Source organism: Phyllobates terribilis, unplaced genomic scaffold (genome assembly GCF_046119375.1).
Source record: "Phyllobates terribilis strain yellow unplaced genomic scaffold, ASM4611937v1 Scaffold_4__5_contigs__length_816908805, whole genome shotgun sequence".
In the NCBI taxonomy this organism is placed as follows: Eukaryota; Metazoa; Chordata; class Amphibia; order Anura; family Dendrobatidae; genus Phyllobates; species Phyllobates terribilis.
The window spans coordinates 93,353,163-93,379,917 of NW_027362764.1; the positions used below are offsets into that span (position 1 = coordinate 93,353,163).

The 26,755-nt window shown below is 40.5% G+C and overlaps 1 protein-coding gene across 1 annotated transcript in view; it reads right to left on the bottom strand.

The window, feature by feature from the left end:
• Positions 1-26,755, bottom strand: part of PARD3 (par-3 family cell polarity regulator) — a 693,471-nt gene that overhangs the window by 22,076 nt on the left and 644,640 nt on the right. Inside the window, exon 25 of the mRNA XM_073676896.1 lies at positions 4,328-4,448. Within this exon, the coding sequence (XP_073532997.1) occupies positions 4,328-4,448 (121 nt within the window). The remainder of the gene's footprint in view (positions 1-4,327; positions 4,449-26,755) is intronic.

Genomic DNA, 26,755 nt, shown 5'->3' on the forward strand with positions numbered 1-26,755 from the left:
TCATCTTGCTCCCCATGTCTCTGTGTCCACTGTTTTGGTTCAGTCTCTCATCCCTTATCCACCTGCATGTCACTTGACAAACGGTAAGGTTTTAAATATTAGAGTTAGGACTGTCCTACAAGGGTCGCTGCGACGAGGTGGGATGGGTTTTGATCAAAATTATTTTAACTAAGTACCCTTTATTATTTTCATTCACTATTGCGATTTATTTATTTAATCCAGGGTATTTGTGTATTGTATTTCTGTCTTTGTTTTTTTTCTCCAGAGATTATTGTAAATGAAAAGGGGAGTTATGGGTATGAGACATGCAGAGCAGGCGAGCAGACTGTCAGTCATTACATGTCTCAGCCACCCATTTAAAATAAGGTTTGGAGGCAGGTTCTCAGGAGGATCTACCGTATGTACAGTACATAGATCTTAGATAATTTTATTCAACTTCCCATGATCTGAATGCCCATATAGACAGCTTAGGAGGGTTGATCCTATTGTCAGATGCCCTATAAAAAAAGCATATGGATGTAATAGAGAAGACTCCCCCACCAAGAAGCTATCTCAAATAGCCAGATTGGCTCCTGTTCTGGCAGACTTATTATGACCATGTATTACATGATCTTCTATTCATTTTATTATGCTTATTTCTCCTGTACCATAAATGTGTGGCTGACCATTCCCTTCTCTAGTGATATCAGTAGCTGTACCATTGCTCGCTTAACAGAAGAGTCGTTTGGATGGAACAACCAGCAAGCAAAAAATGGTGGAGTGTCTTAGTAAACTATTATACCTCCATCAAAAATATAAAGACATGACTGAAAAACTGAAGCAAACCAAACACAATGTACAGCTTTAAAGGGGTTTTCCCACGAATGAAAGTTAATTTTAATCAATAGATCTTTGAATAATAATAACTTCCACAATTGGATGTGTTTAAATAAAATGTTCCTGTGCTGAAATAATCTTATAAATGTTCCTGTGTAATGGCCGTGTCTGACCGTGTACACGGTCTGATCATACCACATCTCCTGGGCAGGTGAGTAAGCAAAAGAGTATACAGATATTACAGCACAGGATCACAGCTGATTCTTTTTATGAGGTAAAACCTTTCCCTGCCTGTTTTTAAACAAAGTTTTTTTCCAAAGAAAGAATCAGCTGTGATCCCCTGCTGTAATGTCTGTATACTCTTTTGCTTACTCACCTGCCCAGGAGATGTGGTATGATCAGACCGTGTACATGGTCAGACACGGCCATTACACAGGAACATTTATAAGATTATCTCAGCACAGGAACATTTTATGTAAACACATCCAATTGTGGAAGTTATTATTATTCCAAGATCTATTGATTAAAATCAACTTTTGTTTGTGGTAAAACCCCTTTAAATGACTGGTAATATGTTTGTTGGTTGACGGTTGTTTAATAGCCTGTTTACACACACAGCACAGAGTTCAGGTGCGCATGGAAAAATATGTAATAGTTTAGTGTGTCTAGGCTGCCCTTTTTCTCAGCAGCACAGGTCCTGTGGACAATATGCTCCAGAGAACAATGAACTTTTGTGCAAACCAAAAGATCATTTCACCCGAAGAACGAACATTTTGCTAGTTTTCTTGGGTGATTGGCAGCTCCTAGGATTGCTTGATCACGAAAATGGTGCAGGATAAATGCTCTTAAAGGGGTTGTTCACTACTAGGACAACCCCTTCTTGATCTAAACGTCTGGCTCCGATAAAGTAAAAAAGCTTATACTCATCTCCCATGCCGGCGCCGTTCCAGCGGTGTCAGCACTCGTGGTCCCGAGGCCCTCGTGTGACTGATATGACATGTGAGCCCAGCACCCAATCAGCGTTGGCGTCACTGTCCCCGCCTTAAGACAAATTGAACATGAATTGTTCAATGTGCATGAAGGCGGGGATAGTGACGCCAGCGCTGATTGGTACCAGGCTCATGTGTTATAAGAACCTCACGAGAGCCCCAGGACTGGTAGTGCTGACAGCGCTGGAACGGCACCAGCATGGGATGTGAATATAAGCTTTTTTATTTAATCGGGACCAAACATTTAGATCAATAAGGGGTTGTCCTCGAAGTGGACAACCCCTTTAAGTCACAAAGGAACAGTGAAGGATATTATTTTCTGCAGCAGTAAAGCTCGGAGAGAACTTCAAGGACATTCAAACACCAGCTCAGCCCACGCACTGTGCACAGACCAGTCGCCAGCAGCAGATATAATAAACCTCATTGTGTCAGACGTTAAACTGAATCTACCTAGGCTGCCGTGATACTGTCATATAGAAAATAAACTACGGTATCTAAGAAAAGCAAAATCTAAGTTATAGGTCAAGGAATAATCTAAATGTAAGATGATCAATAATCATAAACCTGTTTTATTGGCCTTTTAACGTTGTAAACTTACAACACATTCAATTTGTAGATGGGATTTTGTTTATAGACTACATGACCGCTCAATATGAAGGACTGACATACTCCATGAACATCTGGAGCCCAATATGAAGAGATAGTATTTTCTGACATCTTTTTAGTGACTTGTCCATAAGATTTGTCAGGATGCAGGATACTTATATGTTATACGGGCCCATAGGTCAATGAGTTGTCAAAGAACAGGCTCTAGTGCAATTAATATATGTACCCCATTGTGAAGTGTCCCTCGTAAATCTACTATACGACTACAAGTGTGCAAAAAAAAATTGGGGTGCTCAAACCAAAACAGAAGGATACCCCTATAGTTGCATACCAAATTTATTTATTTTTAATTTTATTTATATATTATTATGATTCTTACAAGGGTTGGCACTATTATGGCAGGTATATAGATAGGGGAAGAGCCCATGTGAATAGATCAGGCATACTGCTGCTCGGCTGTGTGCACGATCAACCACTACTCCACACTGAGCTCTTCAGAGCCCCTCTTCTCAAGATTTTATTTTACTCACATATAGTGCCATTAATTCCACCGCGCTATATATACATTATCATCACTGTCCCCATCGGGACTCACAATCTACATTCCCTATCAGTATGTCTTTGGAGTGTAGAAGTTAAGTGGAGAACCCGGAGGAAACCCACGCAAACACGGGGAGAACATACAAACTCCTTGCAGATGTTGTCATTGAGGATCTCAATGGTCAGACCCCTAGCAAAGGAGAATACCCCTTTAAAGCAATATTTCAAGTTGAGAAACCATTTGTCAGCCAAATATGCAGGAACACTAGGACTCTGTTGTAGAGACATGGTGTGCTGGTCCCGGTTAATAGCCCCCAATCTGAAGACCATATGGTAACTGATGGCACATATTTGGGACCATTACCCTGATCAAGACAACATGATATCTCCATGAAAGTTATGGTGTTCTTGCATATATACCAGATGAAGGGTTTCTCTGCCTGAAATGTCTCTGTATCCTGGATACTCACACGCTCCCGATATACATCTCAATTTGGATTGTTAAATGTTGAAAAATAGCATTTGTGAAGCATTATCTGGATATTCTGGAGCACTGTTCCTATATGCCTTCTGTAATGGTCAGCTCTTTTCTATATAGCCATTCACATTGGGAGCTGAGCTGCCTGAACTCGGACACTATAAATTGTGCCTATTGGTCATTTGCATGAAAAAAAAGTGACCGATCTGGAAAAAGTCAAACTCATCTGTTTATGTCTACGGTCCGCTTACTACTAAGGGATTCGGCAAGTCATAAGGTAAAGGTTTTCACTCATTAGTAACTCACAGAGGGACAGTTACTATAAGCCATTATTAGCAGCTCTATTGACGGCAGCCCTGTCAATCACAAATGAGTGACCGCAATAAATGAGGGTCAGGATTAGACTTTAAGAAGGCGACACTCGGGCCTCACTGACATATAGTTTCAAAAATAGCAGACAAGGGGATTACAGCAGGTCCTATGTGCACAAATTAAGGGAAGGCAGATATTGTATAAATAGCCCATTGTTATAAGAAAAAAAAATAATAATCCCACTCGTGCATTACTTGTAGTGTTTGCATTGCTCAATAGCATTGACTCGGTTTTCGCGGTGCTCATTATGCTCACACATCCGTGACTTTAGGATTTGCTTCATTGCAAAATAAACACAATTTGATGCGGCGGGAATCTGATATCACTTAAATAACTAGGCAGATGGTGAGGTCAGATATGAAATTAAATTATCCATAATGGACACATGCTGTGAGAATAGGGGCACGGGTTGAAAGGTCATAAGTTGCTTGTATGGCACCGTAAGGAATACCCACCCTAGAATTGGATCTTATTGATGAATCACCCCTCCTACATCGTTAGTTAATGGACGTATTAAAGCACTCACCCAAGGTTGTTCAAAACTGTATGTACGCCGGCGTTCATCCACATCATCTTCGTGCCTCGCTTGCTGGAATTCCTGACGAAGACGCTGTATCCGGTCATGATTGCTTGGAGTTGATCGATTGCTGAAATAAATAGAGAAATCTCATTATTGTCTTTCTGTATGGTACTTGCCCATTGCCGGTACACAGAGCGTGCAATCAGAGTAAGGAAGTGTCAAAATATTGCCAACATGGTAAACCTAAACTCATGGTACTGGAACCTGAAGGTTTATGTGACCACCATACTAGAAGTGCCAACATCTTCACGTCCATCAAGGACAAAGGGGCTGCACAGCTCAAGGTATCTCTGCATCCATTCTACTGTTATAATAAGCTCATAGTCCAAATGTCTCCTACATATCCTGTTTACTTTTTATTTTTGTAATGGCATCCTTACTTCTTGGCCAGAGATCTTCGCTTGCTCTAGAAGACCTGTCCTGTCCTCCATTATGTAGACAACTCAATGATCTCAATATGCACGCTGAAATGCTTAATTTCTGCGAATGCGCTGCATTGAAGCTGAACACTAAAGTCAACCATATACATTAGACTAATGTCGCCCAAATCCACCAATATCAATGGGTTTGGCCAACAGTCTAATTTGTATGGTGCCCCGGATAGATGATTGTTGGGGAAGTTAAGGATCCAGCATGTCCAATTTCAGAATAGCTATCGCTTTGTTCTCCCAGACATAAGCCACCGCCAGAAATTTATGGCAGCGGCATTCTCATAAGAGAACACAGGAGCGTTCAGCAGAGTGAGCATTCCCGTGTATGAATGTGAGAAACGGGGGAGATAACTGCCGGCCAAATAATTTGCCAAACCATAACAGCCACCCAATGTGTATGGGAGCATTACTGTCAGGTTTCCGCACAGATTACATCTGATTGCTGGAGGGAAAGGGACACTTCATGATCAACGTATTAGCAATGGACCCTTCTAACTAGGATAGATATTGTCCAATGCAAAGAAACCTCACTCAATAGTTAATTTTCTTACAAATAAGTATTTAAAATTCATAGATATATTTTTGATATAGTCCATGTGAGCACACAAGTGGTACCCAGTCATCCAACTACGATATTTAAAGGGGATGTCCAGGATTAAGAAAACATGGCTGGTTTCTTTCATAAACTGCACCACCCCTGACCATGGGTTGTGTCTGGTATTGCAACTTAGCCACATTAAAGTGAATACACTGTGTGCAGATGTATTAGGCAAATGAGTATTTTGATCACTTTGATACTTTTTATACATGTTGTCCTACTCCAAGCTGCATAGGCTTGAGAGCCAACTACCAATTAAGTAAATCTGGTGATGTGCATCTCTGTAATGAGGAGGGGTGTTGACTAATGACATCAACACCCCATATAAGGTGTGCTTAATTATTAGGCAACTTCCTTTCCTTTGGCAAAATGGGTCAGAAGAGAGATTTGACGGGCTCTGAAAAGTCCAAAATTGTGAGATGTCTTGCAGAGGGATGCAGCAGTCTTGAAATTTCCAAACTTTTGAAGCGTGATCACCGAACAATCAAGCGTTTCATGTCAAATAGCCAACAGGGTCGCAAGAAGCATCTTGGCCAAAAAAGGCGCAAAATAGCTGCCCATGAATTGAGGAAAATCAAGCGTGAAGCTGCCAAGATGCCATTCGCCACCAGTTTTGCCATATTTCAGAGCTGCAACGTTACTGGAGTATCAAAAAGCACAAGGTGTGCAATACGCAGGGACATGGCCAAGGTAAGGAAGGCTGAAAAACGACCACCTATGAACAAGAAACATAAGATAAAACGTCAAGAATGGGCCAAAAAATATCTTAAGACTGATTTTTCAAAGGTTTTATAGACAGATAAAATGAGAGTGACTCTTGATGGGTCAGATGAATGGGCCAGAGGCTGGATCAGTAAAGGACAGAGAGCTCCACTCCGACTCAGACGCCAGCAAGATGGAGGTGGGGTACTGGTATGGGCTGGTATCATCAAAGATGAACTTGTGGGACTTTTTTGGGTTGAGGATGGAGTGAAGCTAAACTCCCAGACCTACTGCCAGTTTCTGGAAGACAACTTCTTCAAGCAGTGGTACAGGAAGAAGTCGGTATCGTTCAAGAAAAACATGATTTCCATGCAGGACAATGCTCCATCACATGCATCCAACTACTCCATAGCGTGGCTGCCCAGTAAAGGTCTAAAAGAAGAAAAAATGACATGGCCCCCTTGTTTACCTGATCTGAACCCCATAGAGAACCTGTGGTCCATCATAAAATGTGAGATCTACAGGGAGGGAAAACAGTACACCTCTCGGAGCAGTGTCTGGGAGCTGTGGTGGCTGATGCACGCAATGTTGATCGAAAACAGATCAAGCAACTGACAGAATCTATGGATGGAGGCTGCTGAGTGTCATCATAAAGAAAGGTGGCTATATTGATCACTAATTTTTTTGGTTTTTGTTTTTGCATGTCAGAAATGTTTATTTCTAAATTTTGTGCACTGATATTGGTTTACCTGGTGAAAATAAACAAGTGAGATGGGATTATATTTGGTTTTTATTAAGTTACCTAATAATTCTGCACAGTAATAGTTACCTGCACAAACAGATATCCTCCTAAGATAGCCAAATCTAAAAAAAAACACTCCAACTTCCAAAAATATTAAGCTTTGATATTTATGAGTCTTTTGGGTTGATTCAGTACATAGTTGTTGATCAATAATAAAAATAATCCTCTAAAATACAACTTGCCTAATAATTCTGCACACAGTGTATAGCTGAGCTGTTATGCCACGCACAACCCGTGGTCAGGGTTGGTGCGGTTTCTTAAAGAATGCCATATTTTTGTAATCCTGGACAACCTCTTTAAGCATGAATGTCCCCCATTGGTCTGACGCTAATGTGGAGGTGTGTAATTACAGAATAGTCACACACTGCAGTAATACCAATGTCATGAAGAGAACAATAATAACAAGAAATAACAGTTTTTCACAGCTTTATGTCAAGGAATTAATGCAAGTGATAAGTGAATGAAACTATTTTATATTCTGACATTGAATTAATACTGCAATTAAATTAATAGCAGTAAAGATTTAGAACAAGTGTTTTAAATATGCATCAAAGGGTGAAACTTTCATGCCATGTCCGGGCATATAATGTCGGCGGCTTTACTGCCACTGAAGTGGTGCACGGCACAATTTACTTTCTCTAAACAGTGACGTCATCCTTCTGCTACATCATGCTTACAGTCACTATATAGGGAACATGATATCGTATTCGGCTTTACCATAAGGTGACGATATTTCTATGATAATTTGAATATATTTGACAACTTATATTAGAACAACATATAATTTCTTAGTAACAGAAATTAATGGGAGCTGCTTACGATGGGTTCAACGTGTCGATATTTCAGGCTTTCTATTCTCTAATATGAACAGAAAAAAACAAAGTAAGGCCGATTGCTGAATCTATCACTTGAAGGACATCAATGTCGCCCAATGAACTTCATTAACTATATCAGAGTACTTTGGCAGGCAACTACTAAAGGAGTTCCTCTAATTGCCTGCCGAGAGCTCCTCTGTTCTCTGAGAGAACCGCTGCTGCTGTTGAGAACAAATGATCAGTAGTCTGAAATCAGACATGGCACATCCTTATCTCTCCCGACATCGAGGCCGCCATACACTAGACTGTTGGCCACACCCATCGATATAGGCAGATTTGGCCATAATCTGTATTACACTATCACAGTAGCATAATGGCTTCCAAATATGACAGCAATGTGGATAAACTTCAAAATAGGCTCCAATAAAACCAGATGGACTCAGTTTATCTTTAATCGGACCTACTGGTCCCAATAAGGCCATTCCAGACAACTCTGGACTGGAGAGTCGGATGAAACCACTTAGAGCCAAAGTACGTCTGCCTTATTTTCTAAGTGGGTAGTAGCTTTTCAGAAATAATTGCTCATCTGTCCATCTCTGGTGAAAAAAACCCTGGTTGGGTGTTGTTCTTCTCCACAACGTGGTGACATTACTTTGGTCTTGTGTGTTTTGTAGACTTCACTTCATCACTAATTGCTATAATATCTCAGTCAACAATAACTGGTGAATGAGTGCAGCCAGGAGTTGGTATCACGCGCACTGCAGCAGAAACCGGAAAAAATGTCCATGTCTAACCCACTGCGGTTAACGGGAGCCTAACAGTAGATTCATACTGCCTGAACTACGGGCAGCATGTATCAGACACTGGCTCTGTTACTGTAGCCATGTATCTTCTATTCTGAAACATAGCGGCGTGTCAGAGAAAACAAACTTGAGAAGCCGTCCGGGGTACACCTTGTCGTGGTGGGATGGCGTTTATGATCAAAATAGTGTTAACTAAGTACCTTATGTTATTCACATGTGCAATTGCTATTTACTTGCTGTAGGGTGTGTCTGTAGGGCACAGTGTGAACGTGCTCTTACAGTTTGCACATAAGCCAGCTTACAGTCCAGCTCAATTTTTTTGTTTTCCCGCTCACCTAAACTAACAGGTCTCTCCCTATGTGTTCAGGGAGACTCCTGTCACTGTGGGGTGATAGGGGATAATCTGTCAGGGACTGACCTCTCGGACTAGTCATCTGAGACACACAGTCCTTATGGCTAGCATGTAAAAACAAAATGCAGCATTTCAAAATAAAACATACATGGCAGCAATAACACAGCCACTGTCTGATAGATGCTGCACATGGTTCTGGCAACATATATGTACTGTCAGGTTCCTTTTAAACCCATTTATGGTGCTACAATTGATGAAACCGGCAATAAGATAAGCAGGAAAACAGCGATTATTGAAATCCTCTGTACATTACGCCTTCTCAGTGCATTAAAGAGTTCAATTTCCCACACATTTTTGAAGTACAGACTTGTTTACTTGAATGTTTCGCTGCACGAGGTCAAGGTAAAAGTAATCCATTGACATTTCTAAGTAATAAGATTTCAATAGAAAATCTCACACATATTATATGTAATTTAATATAGCAAAAAAATCTGTATTGTGCACAGGAGCCGGCCCAAACCCAAGGGCAATCAGACACTGCTTGAGATTCAGCGTAGCCTAGTGATGTCATCACATCTGGTGCAAGATTCTGGGGTTTAGCTGGTCAAAAAAGTAAAAACTTCAAGGTTGTTGACAGAGGCCATAGATGTCAAGACCGCTATCTCCCCTCACCCCCTTTCAAACACATGAATGCGCAGCTCAGCTGAGCATTCATGTGTTCTGAATGAGAAGGAGGAAATAGGCTCCTGACTGCCACTGGTGGGATCTTATCTCCCCTGCAAACAAAAGTATCAGGTGATGAAACCCAGGAATTGCATATTTCTTTCCCCCAACATCTTTGTATTTCATAACCATCCCGACTTAAGTGTCAGTCCACAACTTGCCTTAAAGTGAAACAATCATCAAAAAGTGACCTATTGGTTAAATCAGGTTTTTTTGTCAAACCTATTTTTTTTTCTCAACATATCAAAATCTAATTTTAAAATTTAAAAAGCTAAATCTTACAGTTTTCACACTGGACAGTGAGGCTTTTTAGACTCTAATATCCTGTTAATTCAGGAAACAGCACATATACAATAACCACAATGAACAGACTCCAAACCTATCTTTTGTATTGAAAATGTGCAAATGTCATTGTGAAAGGAGGGGGAGCAGAGTGTATAGAGATGTTACCTATCATTGTAATCCTGTCTCTGATGATAAGAATCCTTCTGAAAACTCTTCCTGAAAGGACAGGAAGTAGGAGTCTAAAATAATCCCCAGTGGCCAATGTGAAAATTAAAGGGGTTGTCCACTACTAGGACAAACCCTTCTTGATCTAAATGTTTGGCCGCGATAAAATAAAAAAGCCTATACCTCTCGTGCTGGTGCAGTTACAGCAATCGCTGTCCCGGGGCTCTTGTGCGGTTGTATGACACACAACGCCGGCGCCCACTCTGCGCTGGCGCCACTGTCCCCGCCTTTGTACTAATTGAACATGAAGAGGAAGAGGAAGTCTGGGCTGCGGGTGGTTGTGTCTGGTGCAGCTTGGCAACATTGAAAAGAATGGTTGTAAGCTTTGATCACACATGGAAAATGGGTGGTAAATGAGTGATACTGGTTTCTTTAACCCTTGACAACCCGTTTAGATTTGTAAATGTTTGGTAGCAAGATATTATTTGAAAAATATATATACAGTACAGACCAAAAGTTTGGACACACCTTCTCATTTAAAGATTTTTCTGTATTTTCATGACTATGAAAATTGTACATTCACACTGAAGGCATCAAAACTATGAATTAATACATGTGGAATTATATACTTAACAAAAAAGTGTGAAACAACTGAAAATATGTCTTATATTCTTGGTTCTTCAAAGTAGCCACCTTTTGCTTTGATGACTGCTTTGCACACTCTTGGCATTCTCTTGATGAGCTTCAAGAGGTAGTCACTGGAAATGGTTTTCACTTCACAGGTGTGCCCTGTCAGGTTTAATAAGTGGGATTTCTTGCCTTATAAATGGGGTGGGGACCATCAGTTGTGTTGTGCAGAAGTCAGGTGGATACACAGCTGATAGTCCTACTGAAAAGACTGTTAGAATTTGTATTATGGCAAGAAAAAAGCAGCTAAGTAAAGAAAAACGAGTGGCCATCATTACTTTAAGAAATGAAGGTCAGTCAGTCCGAAAAATTGGGCAAAATTTGAGAGTGTCCCCAAGTGCAGTTGCAAAAACCATCAAGCGCTACAAAGAAACTGGCTCACATGACGGCGGCCCCAGGAAAGGAAGACCAAGAGTCACCTCTGCTTCTGAAGTTTATCCGAGTCACCAGCCTCAGAAATCGCAGGTTAACAGCAGCTCAGATTAGAGACCAGGTCAATGCCACACATAGTTCTAGCAGCAGGCACATCTCTATAACAACTGTTAAGAGGAGACTTTGTGCAGCAGGCCTTCATGGCAAAATAGCTGCTAGGAAACCACTGCTAAGGACAGGCAACAAGCAGAAGAGACTTGTTTGGGCTAAAGAACACAAGAAATGGACATTAGACCAGTGGAAATCTGTGCTTTGGTCTGAGGAGTCCAAATTTGAGATCTTTGGTTACAACCACGGTGTCTTTGTGCGAAGCAGAAAAGGTGAACGGATGGACTCTACATGCCTGGTTCCCACCGTGAAGCATGGAGGAGGTGTGATGGTGTGGGGGTGCTTTGCTGGTGACACTGTTGGGGATTTATTCAAAATTGAAGGCATACTGAACCAGCATGGCTACCACAGCATCTTGCAGCGGCATGCTATTCCATCCGGTTTGCGTTTAGTTGGACCATCATTTATTTTTCAACAGGACAATGACCCCAAACACACTTCCAGGCTGTGTAAGGACTATTTGACCAAGAAGGAGAGTGATGGGGTGCTACGCCAGATGACCTGGCCTCCACAGTCACCAGACCTGAACCCAATCGAGATGGTTTGGGGTGAGCTGGACCGCAGAGCGAAAGCAAAAGGGCCAACAAGTGCTAAGCATCTCTGAGATCTCCTTCAAGATTGTTGGAAGACCATTTCCGGTGATTACCTCTTAAAGCTCATCAAGAGAATGCCAAGAGTGTGCAAAGCAGTCATCAAAGCAAAAGGTGGCTACTTTGAAGAACCTAGAATATAAGACATATTTTCAGTTCTTTCACACTTTTTTGTTAAGTATATAATTCCACATGTGTTAATTCATAGTTTTGATGCCTTCAGTGTGAATGTAAAATTTTCATAGTCATGAAAATGCAGAAAAATCTTTAAATGAGAAGGTGTGTCCAAACTTTTGGTCTGTACTGTATATTTTTTTCACACCCACTCCGTGGGGCTTCTCACATGCCCCAAAATCAATTACTGTTCGAGATAGAAACAAAAGCAACTGAACCGTAATCTGCAATTGCCATGTTCAATGTTGTGGTCAATGCACGGATTAGACTATGTTATATGGAAAATATTTCTTTGTTCCAGTATCTCCCAACTGGAAGCAGATATTAGTTTACTGGAAATGATATGCATTCAAGCTGATTCCAATTTTCAGAATACATACATCAGAGAATATATAAGAACGAGGGAAAACAAGGTCAGCCAGCTTGTCCGCACTTATGTCCTGCAGAACGTTCAGCCATTAATTTCTTCTACTGTACATTCACCAGTTCATTTACACTTCAAAGCTGCACGGCATGACGCTTCTTTCCTTCTTTTCATGATGACTAAACTGCTCTTTGCAATGCCCTCTACACCCAGGAGATATATGGGCATTTTCACACCTCTAGAAGAAGAAAAGTAGCACAAATACAGGAGTTTTCAAGCAAACAGCGAATTGATCACTATAATAAGCTTGATATTATCAGGGCCAGGCGCTGTAAAGCGTAACATTTACCTTACAGTCCATGGAAAGTTAAGACCACTTTTAGTTAACATTAAGAGAGACATTAGAATTAAATTTTCATGCCGGCTAATTAGGAAGGCAAAACAACATCCCATGCTGTTACTCTGTAGCGAAGACGGGCGGTAAATTCTGCCTGCATTGGATATTTACCCTCTTAGCAAGGGCAAATTGGGAAAAAGGCCCTATATTAACTATATAAAGTTTGTTATATTACAACTATTGCTATTCTGCCTGAGTGACGATCCATGGGTTCAGTCGTTCTGCTAACCTATCCACATAAATTCAGGTGGAAGTCTATTATGGAAGTTGCATTACACTATTTTACAAAAATGGAGGCTATTTAGTGCTCCGCTATGCAAGTCCTACATGAAAAGAGGCTTTGTAAAGAATCACTCTTCTTCAACATAGGACTACTTAGGTGTAAAATGAATATTAGAAGGTAGCATCATATAATCAGACAGCTTTCTTTTCCAACTGCCCTGTAGACTTGAAAGTGCGGCTCAGCCGAGAGTTCGTGTGTCTTCAATGGGTATGGGAAAGAAAGCTGGTGTTGGTCAACTGGGCAACTTTCCGTAGTATTGCTGGAGAACAGTGGTCAACTGGTCAACTATTTCCAGGGGGTCTTGAAGACAATGAATGAAGCAGAAGTCAAGTCCACTTCAATCAAGATGGATTTCTACAGAGCCCACTTTTTGCGATCCAGAGCCCAGTTTTCTGGATCACAGGGGGTCCCAGTAGTCAGACCCCCAGGAATCATTGGGTTATGTATAGAGGATAACTTTGGATTCCCATTTGAAGCTATATTTCTTGCCTATACATTGTTAAAAAGGGCTCTCCGCTATCATAAAAGTTACTCTTAATGAGTGATGAGTCATTTTGTTTTCTTACAACAGCCCTGGGCCAACTAGCGTGACTCTTGTAGCACAAAATGACTGTTCAAACCAAGCACAGATACTCAGTGCACAAGCAGAAAGGGAAAGAAGTTTAGTGCCCCTTCCCATGTACTTGTTTACCTTCTATCTCTGGTTACTGTAAAGTCAGAGAAGTTAATCAAGGATGAGTGGGACAGAAATGGATGAAAAACAAGGAATTGGGACAGTGCACTATACTGCTTGGCGATGCCAAGGGTGCACCAAACACCTGTGCTTGTTTGAACCGTCATTTTTTGCTGACAGACCCCTTTAACTTACAGAAGCCCTCCCATTAATATTTGTTTTATTAAATGTGTGTATATTTGCATGTAGTGTGTGCTAATATACTCACCTACTGTCATCTTCTCCAGCATCAAGCACCGTTCTTCTCCTCTTCTTGGTGACGTCAGAAGAGCGTCAGAGCGAGGCCACATAGGCTTTCATTGTAAAAGAGACTTCCGACTCACACATAGAGCGCAGTGTGACCCGGAGAGTCTGCAGAGTGGTGACGTTACTGAGAACAGGAGAAGAACGGTGCTGGGCACCAGAGAGAGCAGAGGTAGGTGAGTATATTAATACATGCACACTACATTACATGCATACATTCACACTACATTACAAGAAAATATAGATGAGAGTGCTTCTTTAATATCTAAAAGAAATGTTCAAAAAGTTTGTTCATAAAGCCTGAAAACAGTTCAAAATATTGGTTTTATTCTAAGAGACCACTGCAGGATACATTATGGAGACAAATCCTAATATCCTTCACGAGTCTAAACTTAATTGAATCGCTGAAAATATATTATTTTACCATTGTGTGAACCGGTAATTGAACGGAATACACACACATTCTAGCACAACCAACAATCAATTTAACGAAGGCAAATATATATATATATATATATATATATATATATACATATATATCTATATCTATATCTATATATATATATATATAAAATTACATTAATTTAATGAAATGATCAAGCGTCGTTATCTGGAGGTAAGATGTGAACACAAATATGATTATTGATATGATAATAATGGCAGTAAGTCAGAATCTTAAAAGTGTTTTATTATTTTCTTTGCAGAATCTTTGAAGCAGAAGATTGCGATCATAATTTTTTTTTTTTTATTACCATAAAAGCCAAAGCAAATTGTTTGATGTAAAAATGTAAAGATGTTTCATATCGTCACTTTAAAGCGGGGATGGGAGTCTTAATGTTGTAACATTTATCTGTCTAAATTAATTAAATAATTAATAATGGTACATTTCCAAATGAATATAAATGATTTTTTTTTTAATTTGTATTATTATTCGGTAGAACGTATTAGACAATGTTTTCGGGTTACATCTTCCAATCTAATTTCCTATCAAGGAACAACCACAATTTTAAACCTTTCAACAGATTTTTTTTATTTCCTAAAGTGGCTTTATGCGAGTCTGGCATTACGTGCAATCAAAGGGAGAAAGAATATAATATAAAAAAAAAAAAATAAAGTCTAACCCTAAAATTGCTGGATAGGCTACCACACTTCAATAATACCTCCCAGTGGGAGCGTGCTGCAGAGAAAAGTGCCAATTTTTGTTTCTGTGCAAGTCGTCTTTGTAGGGGGTGCGACAGCATAACAATTTTGTGTGAATTTTCCTCGCCTATCCAAACAATGATAAGACAGATCTCTTTATCCGCTGCACTAAAAATCCTTCTAAAAGAGGGGGGAAAAAAAAAACAACAACAAAAAAACTGGCAGATATTTTTCTCGCTCACTGTGGGAATACAGAATTGTACTGGAAGGAGCCAGGACAGGAGGGGGAGAAAAAGGCAATTTAGGCATTTGGAAATTAGGTATAACAAGGTATATAATTGCAAAGCAAGACACACTACATTTCCCCCACTGTGTGCTTTTATTTAAGTGGATACTGAGATTGCCTTCAAAAAGGTATAATCTTCTATAATCATTTTTGGTGTTCAAAGCAATTATGAATCAACGGGGAAAGCAGCAAGAGGAACAATGCCGCCCAGTCCTGGAGATCTGACCTTCCTAGAATGCTATATTTGGCCAGGTGGGCAGAGGGTGCAGCGCTGGCTGGTAAGTGCTTCCAAAGAGGAGCAGGTCAACGAGAAAATCTGACATGGTTTTCATGCGAATGTCAAACAAAGAAACACTTTAAAGCCATTTTTTGAGTAAGAAAAGTGTCATTTACAACATGTGTCCTAAAACCGTAGAGCTTAATCCGAAATGACAAGAAATAAAAGACATTTGACCTCGGTTGACACATTTGGGAGGAAGAGTTTAGGAAGGGAAAAAATTACATCAAGTGTTTAAATGTTTACATATCAAGCCACTGAATTGGAGATAGTTACTATAATTGACAACTTCAATGTTTTTTTTTGGCCTGTTACATTATACACACACAGATTTAGCAGAACTGAGTATGTAATGTCCATCGGTAAAATTTCTCTTCGAACAGACTGCAATACTACTGTAAGGACACTATATAGTCTATTAGTCTCCCTATGCCAACTCGGTGGTCTCATCAATAAGAAATGTTACCTACTAGACCTCCATCAAAAGACTCACCCAGCCAACCAGTCTCCTACTTTGCACAAATGAGGGGCAATAACCCCAAACCAGCATGTTTGCAAATGGAGGTCTTTTCCATTCGGGGAAGATTCTGGTTTGGCTTTTCATCCTAAATCATGTGGGTCTTTAAAGGGTCAATACTGAGATTTAGGATTGCTAAGTCCAACAGGCAGCACTAGAGACCCTGTTCTCTTAATCTATGAAGAGGCAATTTGCATACCATCACAATATTACGGTTTTATCTATGATTTTACCTAGAACTTAAGCCTCACCTACATATTAGACTAATGTCGACCGAACCCACCAATATTACCGGATTTGGTCTGACAGTCTAATATGTATGGGCACCTTGATTGTTGAGGGAGCTAAGTGGCAAAATTTTGGCCAGAATGAGTTGAATAGAGAACTTGACACATTGCACCAGATACCAGACTGCTGATGCTTTTGTTCTCCCGGATTTAAGTGTCTCCCTCATAGAAAACACAGGAGCGCTCAGCTGAATAACGTTCCTGTGTATGGAAGAGACAGTTGAGATGACTCTTCCATGGCCTTGGTTATCATTCGGACGGCAGCCATCTCAACTGTCTCTTTTGTATACAGGAATGCTTGTTCAGCTGAGCGCTCCTACTATTTCTATGAGACGTTCATCTCCGGAAGAACAAAAGCACTGGAAGTCCAGAATTGGACATGCTGGATACTTAGCTACCCTGACAATCAATTGTTCTAAGCGCTCATGTTAAAAGGCTCGGATGCCGCACACAGCACGCAGAGAGTATGGCAGAGGTTTAATTCAAGATTTGGTTTCTCCACGCAAAGAGTGTAAATTTAAGTAACACAACAATAAAACAGTAAAATCGGACAATAAACGATTGTGGTTTAGCTATAACACGGAAAGGATGAACAATACGGCGCAGTCCCAAAAGTTCAGGCTGAATAAGAGAAGGTAGATTACTGGAGACTTGCACTTATCTGTCCTTTAACGATAACTACGTCCGTCTTCAGACACTCACTCCGGAGGGTGTCAGTCTTCTGGCAGCAGTGGGCGGTCTCGGGTCTCACCCACTGGGCCCCCAGTCCTTTTGACCACACGACAGCGGTCACGACTCCTTTAAGAGCCATAGCAAGCTCCTCCGGCGTACAACAAACTGCGTTAGGATCACTAATCCCGGGTGCGTCCTCACCCGTAGGTCACCGTCAGATGTCTGGAAAACTGTGGTGATGCAGGTAACTGAACGATCACTTTCTGTAGGCCCGGTACAGACTGTACGCCCCTTGTTTTGCGGCAAGCTGTGTCACTGTTCGCCCGTCACCACAGACAGGTCAGCACGTCTCTATTTCACCGAGGACAGGGCAGCATGTCTCTCGTTGTCAGCAGGACAGACTGTTTCTCCCCAACTGCCGGTCTGCTCTCCACAACCAACTGTCTCTTTCGCGCGAGCCCAGACACCTGACTTCCTCTCTTCTGTCCCTCTCCTCTGTCCCCCAGCACTGTCCAGGAAGTCCCCCGTGCACTCTTAATCCCGTCCCCTGGCAACACTGGGCAGGACCCTGGCAGTTCCGGCGCCGGAGCTCCGCACCTGTCTCTAGGCAAGTCTTCCTTCTTACACTCATACACATTAGACTATTGGCCAAATCCATCAATATCACCGGTTCATTCGACAGTTATTTAATGTGTATGGTGGGCTTTACTGGAATATCTGAAAAATACTGTCCGATTATTGTTAAAGAGTGTTCCTAGGATTGCTCATTTATAATAATCGGTCGATGTCAATTAGCTGTGAATCACCGGCCAACGAGCAAAATTCTCATTTGTTGGACTAAATGATTTTCAGCTTGATTCTCCGCCCACATCGTCCTCTGTAAACATGTGCCACCGAGAACAATATCAGTCTACACACAAAGAATGATCTATTCTGTATCAGAAGCTTGGTCGTCTGTGAAAACTGGCAATTAAGTGGTCTCCAAATAGGGGTTGTTTTTGGCACCACATAGCGCAGTGTAAATCCAGCTAAAGGGTCAATTCACACTGTGTATGCAATGTACAGTACACTGGTATTACATGTAGGGAAGATTCCTGTATAGTTCCTTCTGATGAATATTAAAATATCCTATCCAGTTACATACATGGCCCAAGGGCTGCTACTAAAAGATAAAAAGTATATAATGCGGATATGTTTTATTGTGGGGTTTCCACTGTCTGGAATAATGCACCAAACTGCTATTTCACATAGCAGACAAAAGGCAATACCACTTTAAAAAAGGACACACTCACTGATCGCCAGCATGGGGAACCTGTGAACCCCATACCCTCAAGTGGCAAAATTTTGGCCAGAATGAGTTGAATAGAGAACTGGACACATTGCACCATTTAAAGTCTATGGCAATGACAAAGATCCAGTAAATAGGTGAAACCTCCTTGTAAATTAATTCCAACAAAATATCTCTTTAAAGTATAAACAGACTTTTTCAAAACTAAAGGCGGCGTAGAGGCATTCCAAAATCGCTCAAAGGTTTAACCGAAATGAACTTTAAATCCTTCATTTTTCCTCAATTACAATTATATACGATGGCGTGAATATAACATCCGAGGCAGATATCTTCCGCACGGAGGCACAACTTGAGACTTTTTGGCAGGAGAGCTGCAACACAATCCGGGTTATTGCGCATAAAGTGGCCAGATTAATAGAAGACATCATCCCCTGAATAAATCATCACAAATACTCGCAGATAAATGAAGGGAGCGCATTTGGATTTTCGTTGCGCTCTGCCTGGCGGAGAAGAAAAACTGGCAATGAGGGAGTTTTATCAGACACTTCACAGGTACTTGGAGAATATCATTTACACCAAGACAATGAGGCAACAGAAGTCGTGTATTGAGGGATTCATTTCAGAGGCTATTGTATAAAATACCAATGTATGACTGAACGCCAATGTCAAAACCTCACCAGGCACTACATCATCTGTAAATTATTAACATCCTCCACTAATGAAGAAGCTTCCCTCATTAAATATTTACCAGCTATGTTTTAGGATGTTTGCCAGCACAGACAGAAGGTGTATATGATAAATATAGCTTCTAGGTTATACTTTCCCCCCTCCCGTGCTTACATGAAGGTGGGATGTTTTCCCGTAGTTTTATGGCAGGAAACTCCGGTAACATATCGTCTTGTGTCCCTCCGGAGAGCACGCCAGGTCAAAGGGGTTGTCCCCTGTTAATGGCACCACATGGTCATGTAACGAGAAGCTCTGGCCATGTTTCAATTGTCTTTTTCAATTAGTTCTAAGGATCAATAATTGCACTAAAAAGCTTTGAGGAAAGTGATCATGGTAGACAAGGAGTGGTTGTCTATTTACACATGTAACAGCTGTCCAACAGCCAACTATCATTCACAAGGGTCTTAAATATTTCACAAATATTTCCCCCTCCGATTGGTCTGAGATTTGTCATAGAGCTCCTATAGTTCTGCTTTGAGAAAAGCGATGGAACAATCCCATCACAGTGTTTACAGAAGGGTCAGGAGGGGTCACTCACAGATAGAAGTCTACAGATGACCTCTGTCCAACTCCACTAATAGACATGACCAGTGGCATAACTTGAAGATCATAGGAACCAATGGAAAAGCTCCAATGGGGGGCCCCCAATTATTGCAAGTCTTTAATAGTATTGGTCTTTTCATAAAGGGACTTTTTGGGCCCCTTAGGCTCTGAGGCCCGAATGCGACTGAAACCCCTGCACCTATTGTGGTTACACCCCTGGACATGACGGTGAATGTCAGGGAAAGGATTGACCTGTACCATTATCTTACCTAGAGGATGAGAGGTCAGACAATGTTAACTACTAGCACACTTAATTGAGAGGTGATTAGAATATCTTTTATCAGTTGATTACAATTTTAAAGGCATTTCTGGGATGTTGATGATGAATTATCCAAAGACTATTAAGGGTAAGCCATTATCAGAAAATTACCTACTGTTTAAATCAGGCTTTTGTTTTTTTATTACTTTTGGCAAATTTATATTTAATTGTAGTTATTTTTTTTCACAATCTATATTCAAAACAAAAATTAGAACTCTTGCAATTTTCAAAGTGGTCTCTGGGGCTTTTTAATAATCTAACTTTCTGTTGTTTCAGGAAAAAAACACATGTACAAAGCAGCAATTAACAGACTCAGACAATATCTTTTGTACTAGAGCATCTAATGAGCATGTGCAAAGGTCATTGTGAAGGAAGGAAGAGCAGGTCAGCTGTGAAATCGCCTATTGTGATTGATGGATCCTGTGTTATCAGTATGAGTCTAAAAAAGCCCCAGTGGCCAGTGTGAAAATTGCAAGATTTGTTTTTTTTTAGTAAAGATTGAGATATGAAATAAATGTTAACATTTGATAAAATATTGATATAAACACAAAAACCTGATTGAAACAATTAGTAATTTTCTAATGACTGATTCACTTTAATATGAAATTAGCGGGGTTCTGACTCAAAAACACCTCCACTTATTAGATGACTGAAGGGGTTGTTCCATCCCTTTCATTGTTTACCCGACATAGCGTCATACATACTTTAGTGGCTGTGCTTGGCACAGCAGCATTTGTAGTCACTTGAATTGGTCTTAGCGACAATGAGCTGCAGTACCAGGCATGGCCACCACAAGTGGTATGGAGCTGTGATTGGTCTATAATATAATGGCGTATCAGCTGATTTGCGGTGTTGCTGTGAGTCGGACCAAAAAATCTGATATTCATGGCCTGTCAAAAGATTAGAAAGCAATATCAAAGTCTCAAAAAAAACTTTTTTTAATGTACGATCCACTGCTATAACTTTGTGATCAAATGAATTTCCTAATTAGCTCTCTCTCGTCAGCTCTTTGTAATGTAAATTTGCAACCGAAGCGGCGGACACTGGTTCCCTGCAGCTCCATACTATGGACACACATTGCTTCTATTCATCGTAGAATTCTATAGGCGCTGTATTACAGAAGCCATGACACTGTGCAGGATCAAAACTGATAGACCCCACTGATTTATAACAGGGACTGTGGAGCATCTGTTGAGATTTTCATCATTTTGACATAAAAAATAAAACCGCATGCTGAGCTATCGTTACCTTCAAGCTCCCAGTGTTTATGTTAAAAAAAAATCTTAAAAGGGAGGTCCGACCTTAGGTTACAAGTCTGCAGACACTCTATGTGACTGCAGATTTGTAAATCCTCCCACTGCACGCACTACACGCTCTCAGGATTCTCCGGTTGGCGGGAGCAGCAGTTATGTGACCACAAGTATGCAATTTGCATACTTCCAGCCACATTCTGACTAGACATGTCCGGCCTGGCTCAATACACTTGCATTGAGCAGGGCTCCACACGTCTAGTCGGTATGTGACTAAATGTATGCAAATTGCATACTTGCAGTCACGTGCCCTCTGCTCCCAGCGTCAGTACCGGAGAATCTTGACAGTGTGCACGATGTGAGGATTCAAGTCTGCAGTCATATAGAGTGGCTGAAGATTTGTATTCTAAGGCTGGACAACCCCTTTGAAGAGAACCTGTCACTCACCATAAATACACATATATTATTTTATTTTGTGTAAATGCCAGTGATTTCCTGAATGAATCTGGCAGTTTTTTTTCTCTATACCTCTCCTATCCTTAGATATTGCCTCCTTTTCCCTGTAAATAAACCTATTATTTTAACTAACTGGGCATGGTCCTTAAGACCAAGAAGAAGAGTTGTAGATCACGCCCTCTTGCCTAAAAGGACTAGATTTATATACAGGGAATAGAGGGGCATATCTCAGGAACAGAGAGACGCAGGAACAAAAGAAAAGCAACACTGGGTTAAGGAGAACAGCGCCATTGACATCAGGTAAAAAAAAAATCATATTTATGCAAGTGGCAGGTCCCTCTTAAGGTGTGGCCTAATTTAGGACCAAAGTCACAATGCTAATTTGTGCCTTCAAGCTCCTGAGATGAAAATCAGGTAGTGATCTTCATCCATAAAAGTCATAAACTATTACACTAGTAGTACTAAGAGTTGGTTCAGCATGTGTGTCTACTTTAAGGGCCATTTGCTTTTACATTTATAAATACGGACAGCGGAAATAAAAAGTTAGTTCCTAAAAATTGTTGTGAACAGAAGTTTGCAGTAATTTTCTGCAGCAAAGTTCCCTTAGGGAGCTGAGAAGAGGAATGCTTGAGGCTAGGAAGCTTTACTTTGAAGCAACTGGGTCAGTTCTTGAAGGGTTGGGAAGGGAATTCTGCTGTTAAATCTGCAGTCGGATACCAGAATGTCAAATCGTGTCTTCATGAGACTAGAAGCAGAGGGAATCTCTGTAACACTGCAAATATATTCAGTAACACATCTCAATAATACATCTTTTCCCTTGCATAAAAGTTAGGAGAACTCAGCAGAATGAACAGAGGGAGAGAATCACATATTTTGCAAGGAGGATAATGAAGTCCCATGTTACTGAAATTAAACAGAAGCCATATCACTTCAGGAACATAGCAGTGGAGAAAACTTAATCTAACCTGCTCCCCAAATGCTAGAAAGTGGAAATATTATTCTACCGCTTCATAGCTTCTTCTAGGACGAGTACATTAATTAAAATATGCATTGATGTTTCCTAAAAAAAATAATGCTAACTGAATGCAACATACATAAGATAGTTCATCACCCACTTCCAGTGTCGGACTAGGTTGGCAAAGGCCCACCAGTAGCACTGATTCTTAGGGACCACTGTTCAGTTACATGCAAAAATAACCTGACCCTAGTACACAAATTTACCTTTTCTTCTATGCAATATTAACTTGGCTAGCTTATTTAATGAATGATTAGATTATACATTTTCTGTGCATTGTGAATCAAGTGTAACAGCACTACTCATTAGCACGCCTTCACAGGGGCGGCCTACCGGAGGACTCTCCTATGGGCCAGTCTGAGCCTGCCCTTTTCTACCCAATAACAGGATTTTCATCATCGTTGATATGCATATATTTGCGGTGTCCCACCAAGACTAGTCCAGCTTGTAGTGCAAAAGTTAAGCTAGCCCCCTTCTTCTTCATTGACAATGCAAAAAAGAGGGTGGTTGGCTCAGCTACTGAAATTACCTTTTAGCCAGCCCCCTTTTCAATAAACTCTCCCCTGTATTGAGCACAGGGCCATAAGTTGAGAAGCCAAACCTAGGATTGTGCGGTACCCAGTGATGAGGCCACCAGACATAACTAAACTAGAATAGTTAGCTACAAAACTTACTATTTAAAGGAATTTTCCATTTTTCATAAAGTGGACCCAAAACGTTGCCTGTCATGTAAAATGACAAAATAAAACCATACTCACCCTTCCCGAGTCCACGGCTGGCTCACCGCCACACAGTGTTTTGGGCTGCAGCAGTGACATCAAGTCCAGTGCAGCCAAAACAAGACCGGAGTCACAGTAGCGGATGCTGCAGAAAGGGAGTACTGTCGGATATCGTTAATGATGATTTATGATGATTTATGTTTTTTTGGGGTTCTATAATACTTTTACAATTTTGGGAGACAGAACTTAAGTGCTGGTTCTCTTTAGCCTTAGAAAGGTCAGATAATAGCGCTAGCAGTTAGGACAACATCCCTGATAACACAGCAACACGGTCTTGGCTACCCACTCCCACTGCACATTTACTTCAAAATGGGTTTATGATGACATCTGGATAGAGCACTGGCTACATTTTGTATGGCAATGGTATGTGCTCGCTGTATGCCACTTTTAGTTATAAATATACAGCAGTATTAAGGTGCATTTACACTGTAGATTCATAGAAACGCTCGTTAACTGATAATTGCGTAGTGTAAAAAGGCTACAGATCACCTGACGAACAAGTCAATGTTCATTTGACAGGTGAAGTGATCTTTTGATGGCCAAAAAATGATCACTCTTGGCAGCTCATCGTCCTGTGTAAACATGACCTGTGCTGCAGAGAACAGTGGCAGCCAATGCGCACACAATGGTTTATTACGTATCATTTTGTGCGCATCTGATGAGCCCTCTGTCTGCCTAAATAGGCCATTAAACGACCGCCAATCAGCAGCTATGTATAGCATAAAAGCGGAGTTTTCATTATATGGATTGCACCTCACCTCTACACATGAGATGGTAATAAATTATCCCCCCCCCCCCCCCCCAAGTATTAATGTACAACTTTAAGAAGTGCTTTACATAAACTCCATTACATACAGCATCAAGATTCTGGCCTGTTCTATAGATAAACTAAAACGCTGAGTTTCTGCCATGTTTGTAACAAAGCTCAAAAGTTATCGGTTCTGTGGAAGTCAATTTTGTGCATCGATTATTACATCTAAATAGCATTATAATGATATTGGATATGACACAGCAGTATACACAAACTAATGTGGTATGAAATTAATGATCTGAAAAGAGGCTTCCAGATTTTACATTTACGCAGACAATACAAGTCATATGGGACGGGAAGGGCTCTAAGCATTAGAGTAAATGTGTCTGTATGGTGGATAATGGCAAGATGTGCTCATAAAAAGTTCTGTAAAAGAAAAAATATATATATTTTAAAATAGGGATGGACCCTCATTGACTAATACAGCTTTAGGTTTTTTTTGCGCAAATACTACTATTGAAACAAACTCTCAAGCACCCTCAACATTTTAGAAAAAGCGAGCAGTAAATAGTAGCTGTCTTTTTAATTTTTATCTCATAAATCAATAGTACATATGAAAATAAGAAACTTTGTAATATATATTATCAGAGAAACTTGCTTCTTTCTCCTTGTGGACTTATCATTCATTGTCAAAATTGTCAATTCATGGGTAAAATCTGTAGTCAGTGAAGACAGAATCTTACAGTACCGATAAAGGAGAGGACAGTTCCTGCTTATAAGATTCCATGTAGAGGGGAGGAGCTATGCTTCTATCTCCTCCCCTCTACATAGACTCTTATAAGCAGAAACTGTCCTCTCTTATATCAGTAATGTAAGATTCTGTCTTCACTGACTACAGATTTTACCTGTGAATTGACAATTTTAAGACTGAATGAGGGAGGAGTCCTGTCGGAGAAAAAAAAGCAGATTTCTCTGGTAAGACATATTAGAAAGTCTCTTATTTTCTTGTATACTATTGAACTATGAGATAAAAATTAAAACGACGGACACTCTACGTTTGGTAACTCAAACTGCATTTGCATGAAAGAATTATCACAAGGTGCTCAAGAATTTAATGTTTTCATATATGGGGGTACTAAAGGGGTTTTCCGATTTTGTTAAACTAGTCTCCCAACTGCAGTTTGTTTAAAAAAGAATAAACTCAGCTTTGCGTCCCTTCCTCGGATCCAGAAATGAATCTTAGCTATTGTCTGCAGCTTGACGTCATGCTGACAGCGCTGCAGCCAGTGATTGAGCTCAGCGGCTCTCTCCAAGTTTACAGTTTCAGCCACTCAGTCGTTGGCCGACGTGCTGACGACGTTATGTCAGTGCTGTCAATGTGATTTCAGTGCTGCAAACAAAAACAGACATCAGGTTTCCCGGCAAAGACTCAGTTCTGGAGCATGGGAGAATGAATAAAGCACTTTTTTTTTTTAACAAACTGCAGCCAGGGGATAGAGAATTTCCGAAACCAGAAATCCCCTTAAAGGTGGTGTGCAATTTGAGACGATGTAGTAAAATGACCACATTTCATACATATACACAGCCGAATACAACAATTCCCCAAAGTTGTTTGTGTAGGGACAGAAGGGGTCTGCCATTCTAACAACAAACCCCCAATAATCTAAAATGTATCACTTATCCCAAGGCTACTTAATAAATGTTAAAAATATACTTATGTTGTAGCAAACTTTGCATGGATCAGTAGTACACACGAATATATTAATACACTTTGCAATATATCTTGATACAAAAATGCTTTTTTTCCCCACGTTGATAATTTACTCTAAAAACAAAAAATGCTAAAATCTGTCTTTAGATGAGAGATGGACTTTCAAATCACTGAGGGATCAGGTTATGTGCTGCTCAAAGAAGGCTTTGGGGAGCAGCAGAGAGAAGAGGAGGGATCAGCTGTAGAAAGAGAAAGAAGAAGAGACACACACAGAGAATGTACTTGTTTTATCACATTTCAGTGCTGGGTTCACATACAGACTGCTTAGTAGTGCTGTCCTATGTCCTCCATGATTCCACTATGAAGGGTATGCTACAGAGAGGTAGGGCAGCAGGATCTCCTGTTTTCTGTAAACTATGTATAGTAGCTAGACCTCATGTAGTAGGTGAGACTGAGAGACAACTGAAAAATCAGACATAAACCCTACAGAAGGGAAATCTGGTGAAAATTGCAAAATACAAGCAATATATTGGCCAGAAATTATGTTATTCCTTATGCAAATTGCCTCTTTAGAGAGGAAAAGGACTTGAACTCTAGTGCCACCCATTGGATGTAGCAATCATAAAAGTCAATATCGACCTTTTAATGATTCTTGCCAAATGACTTAAGG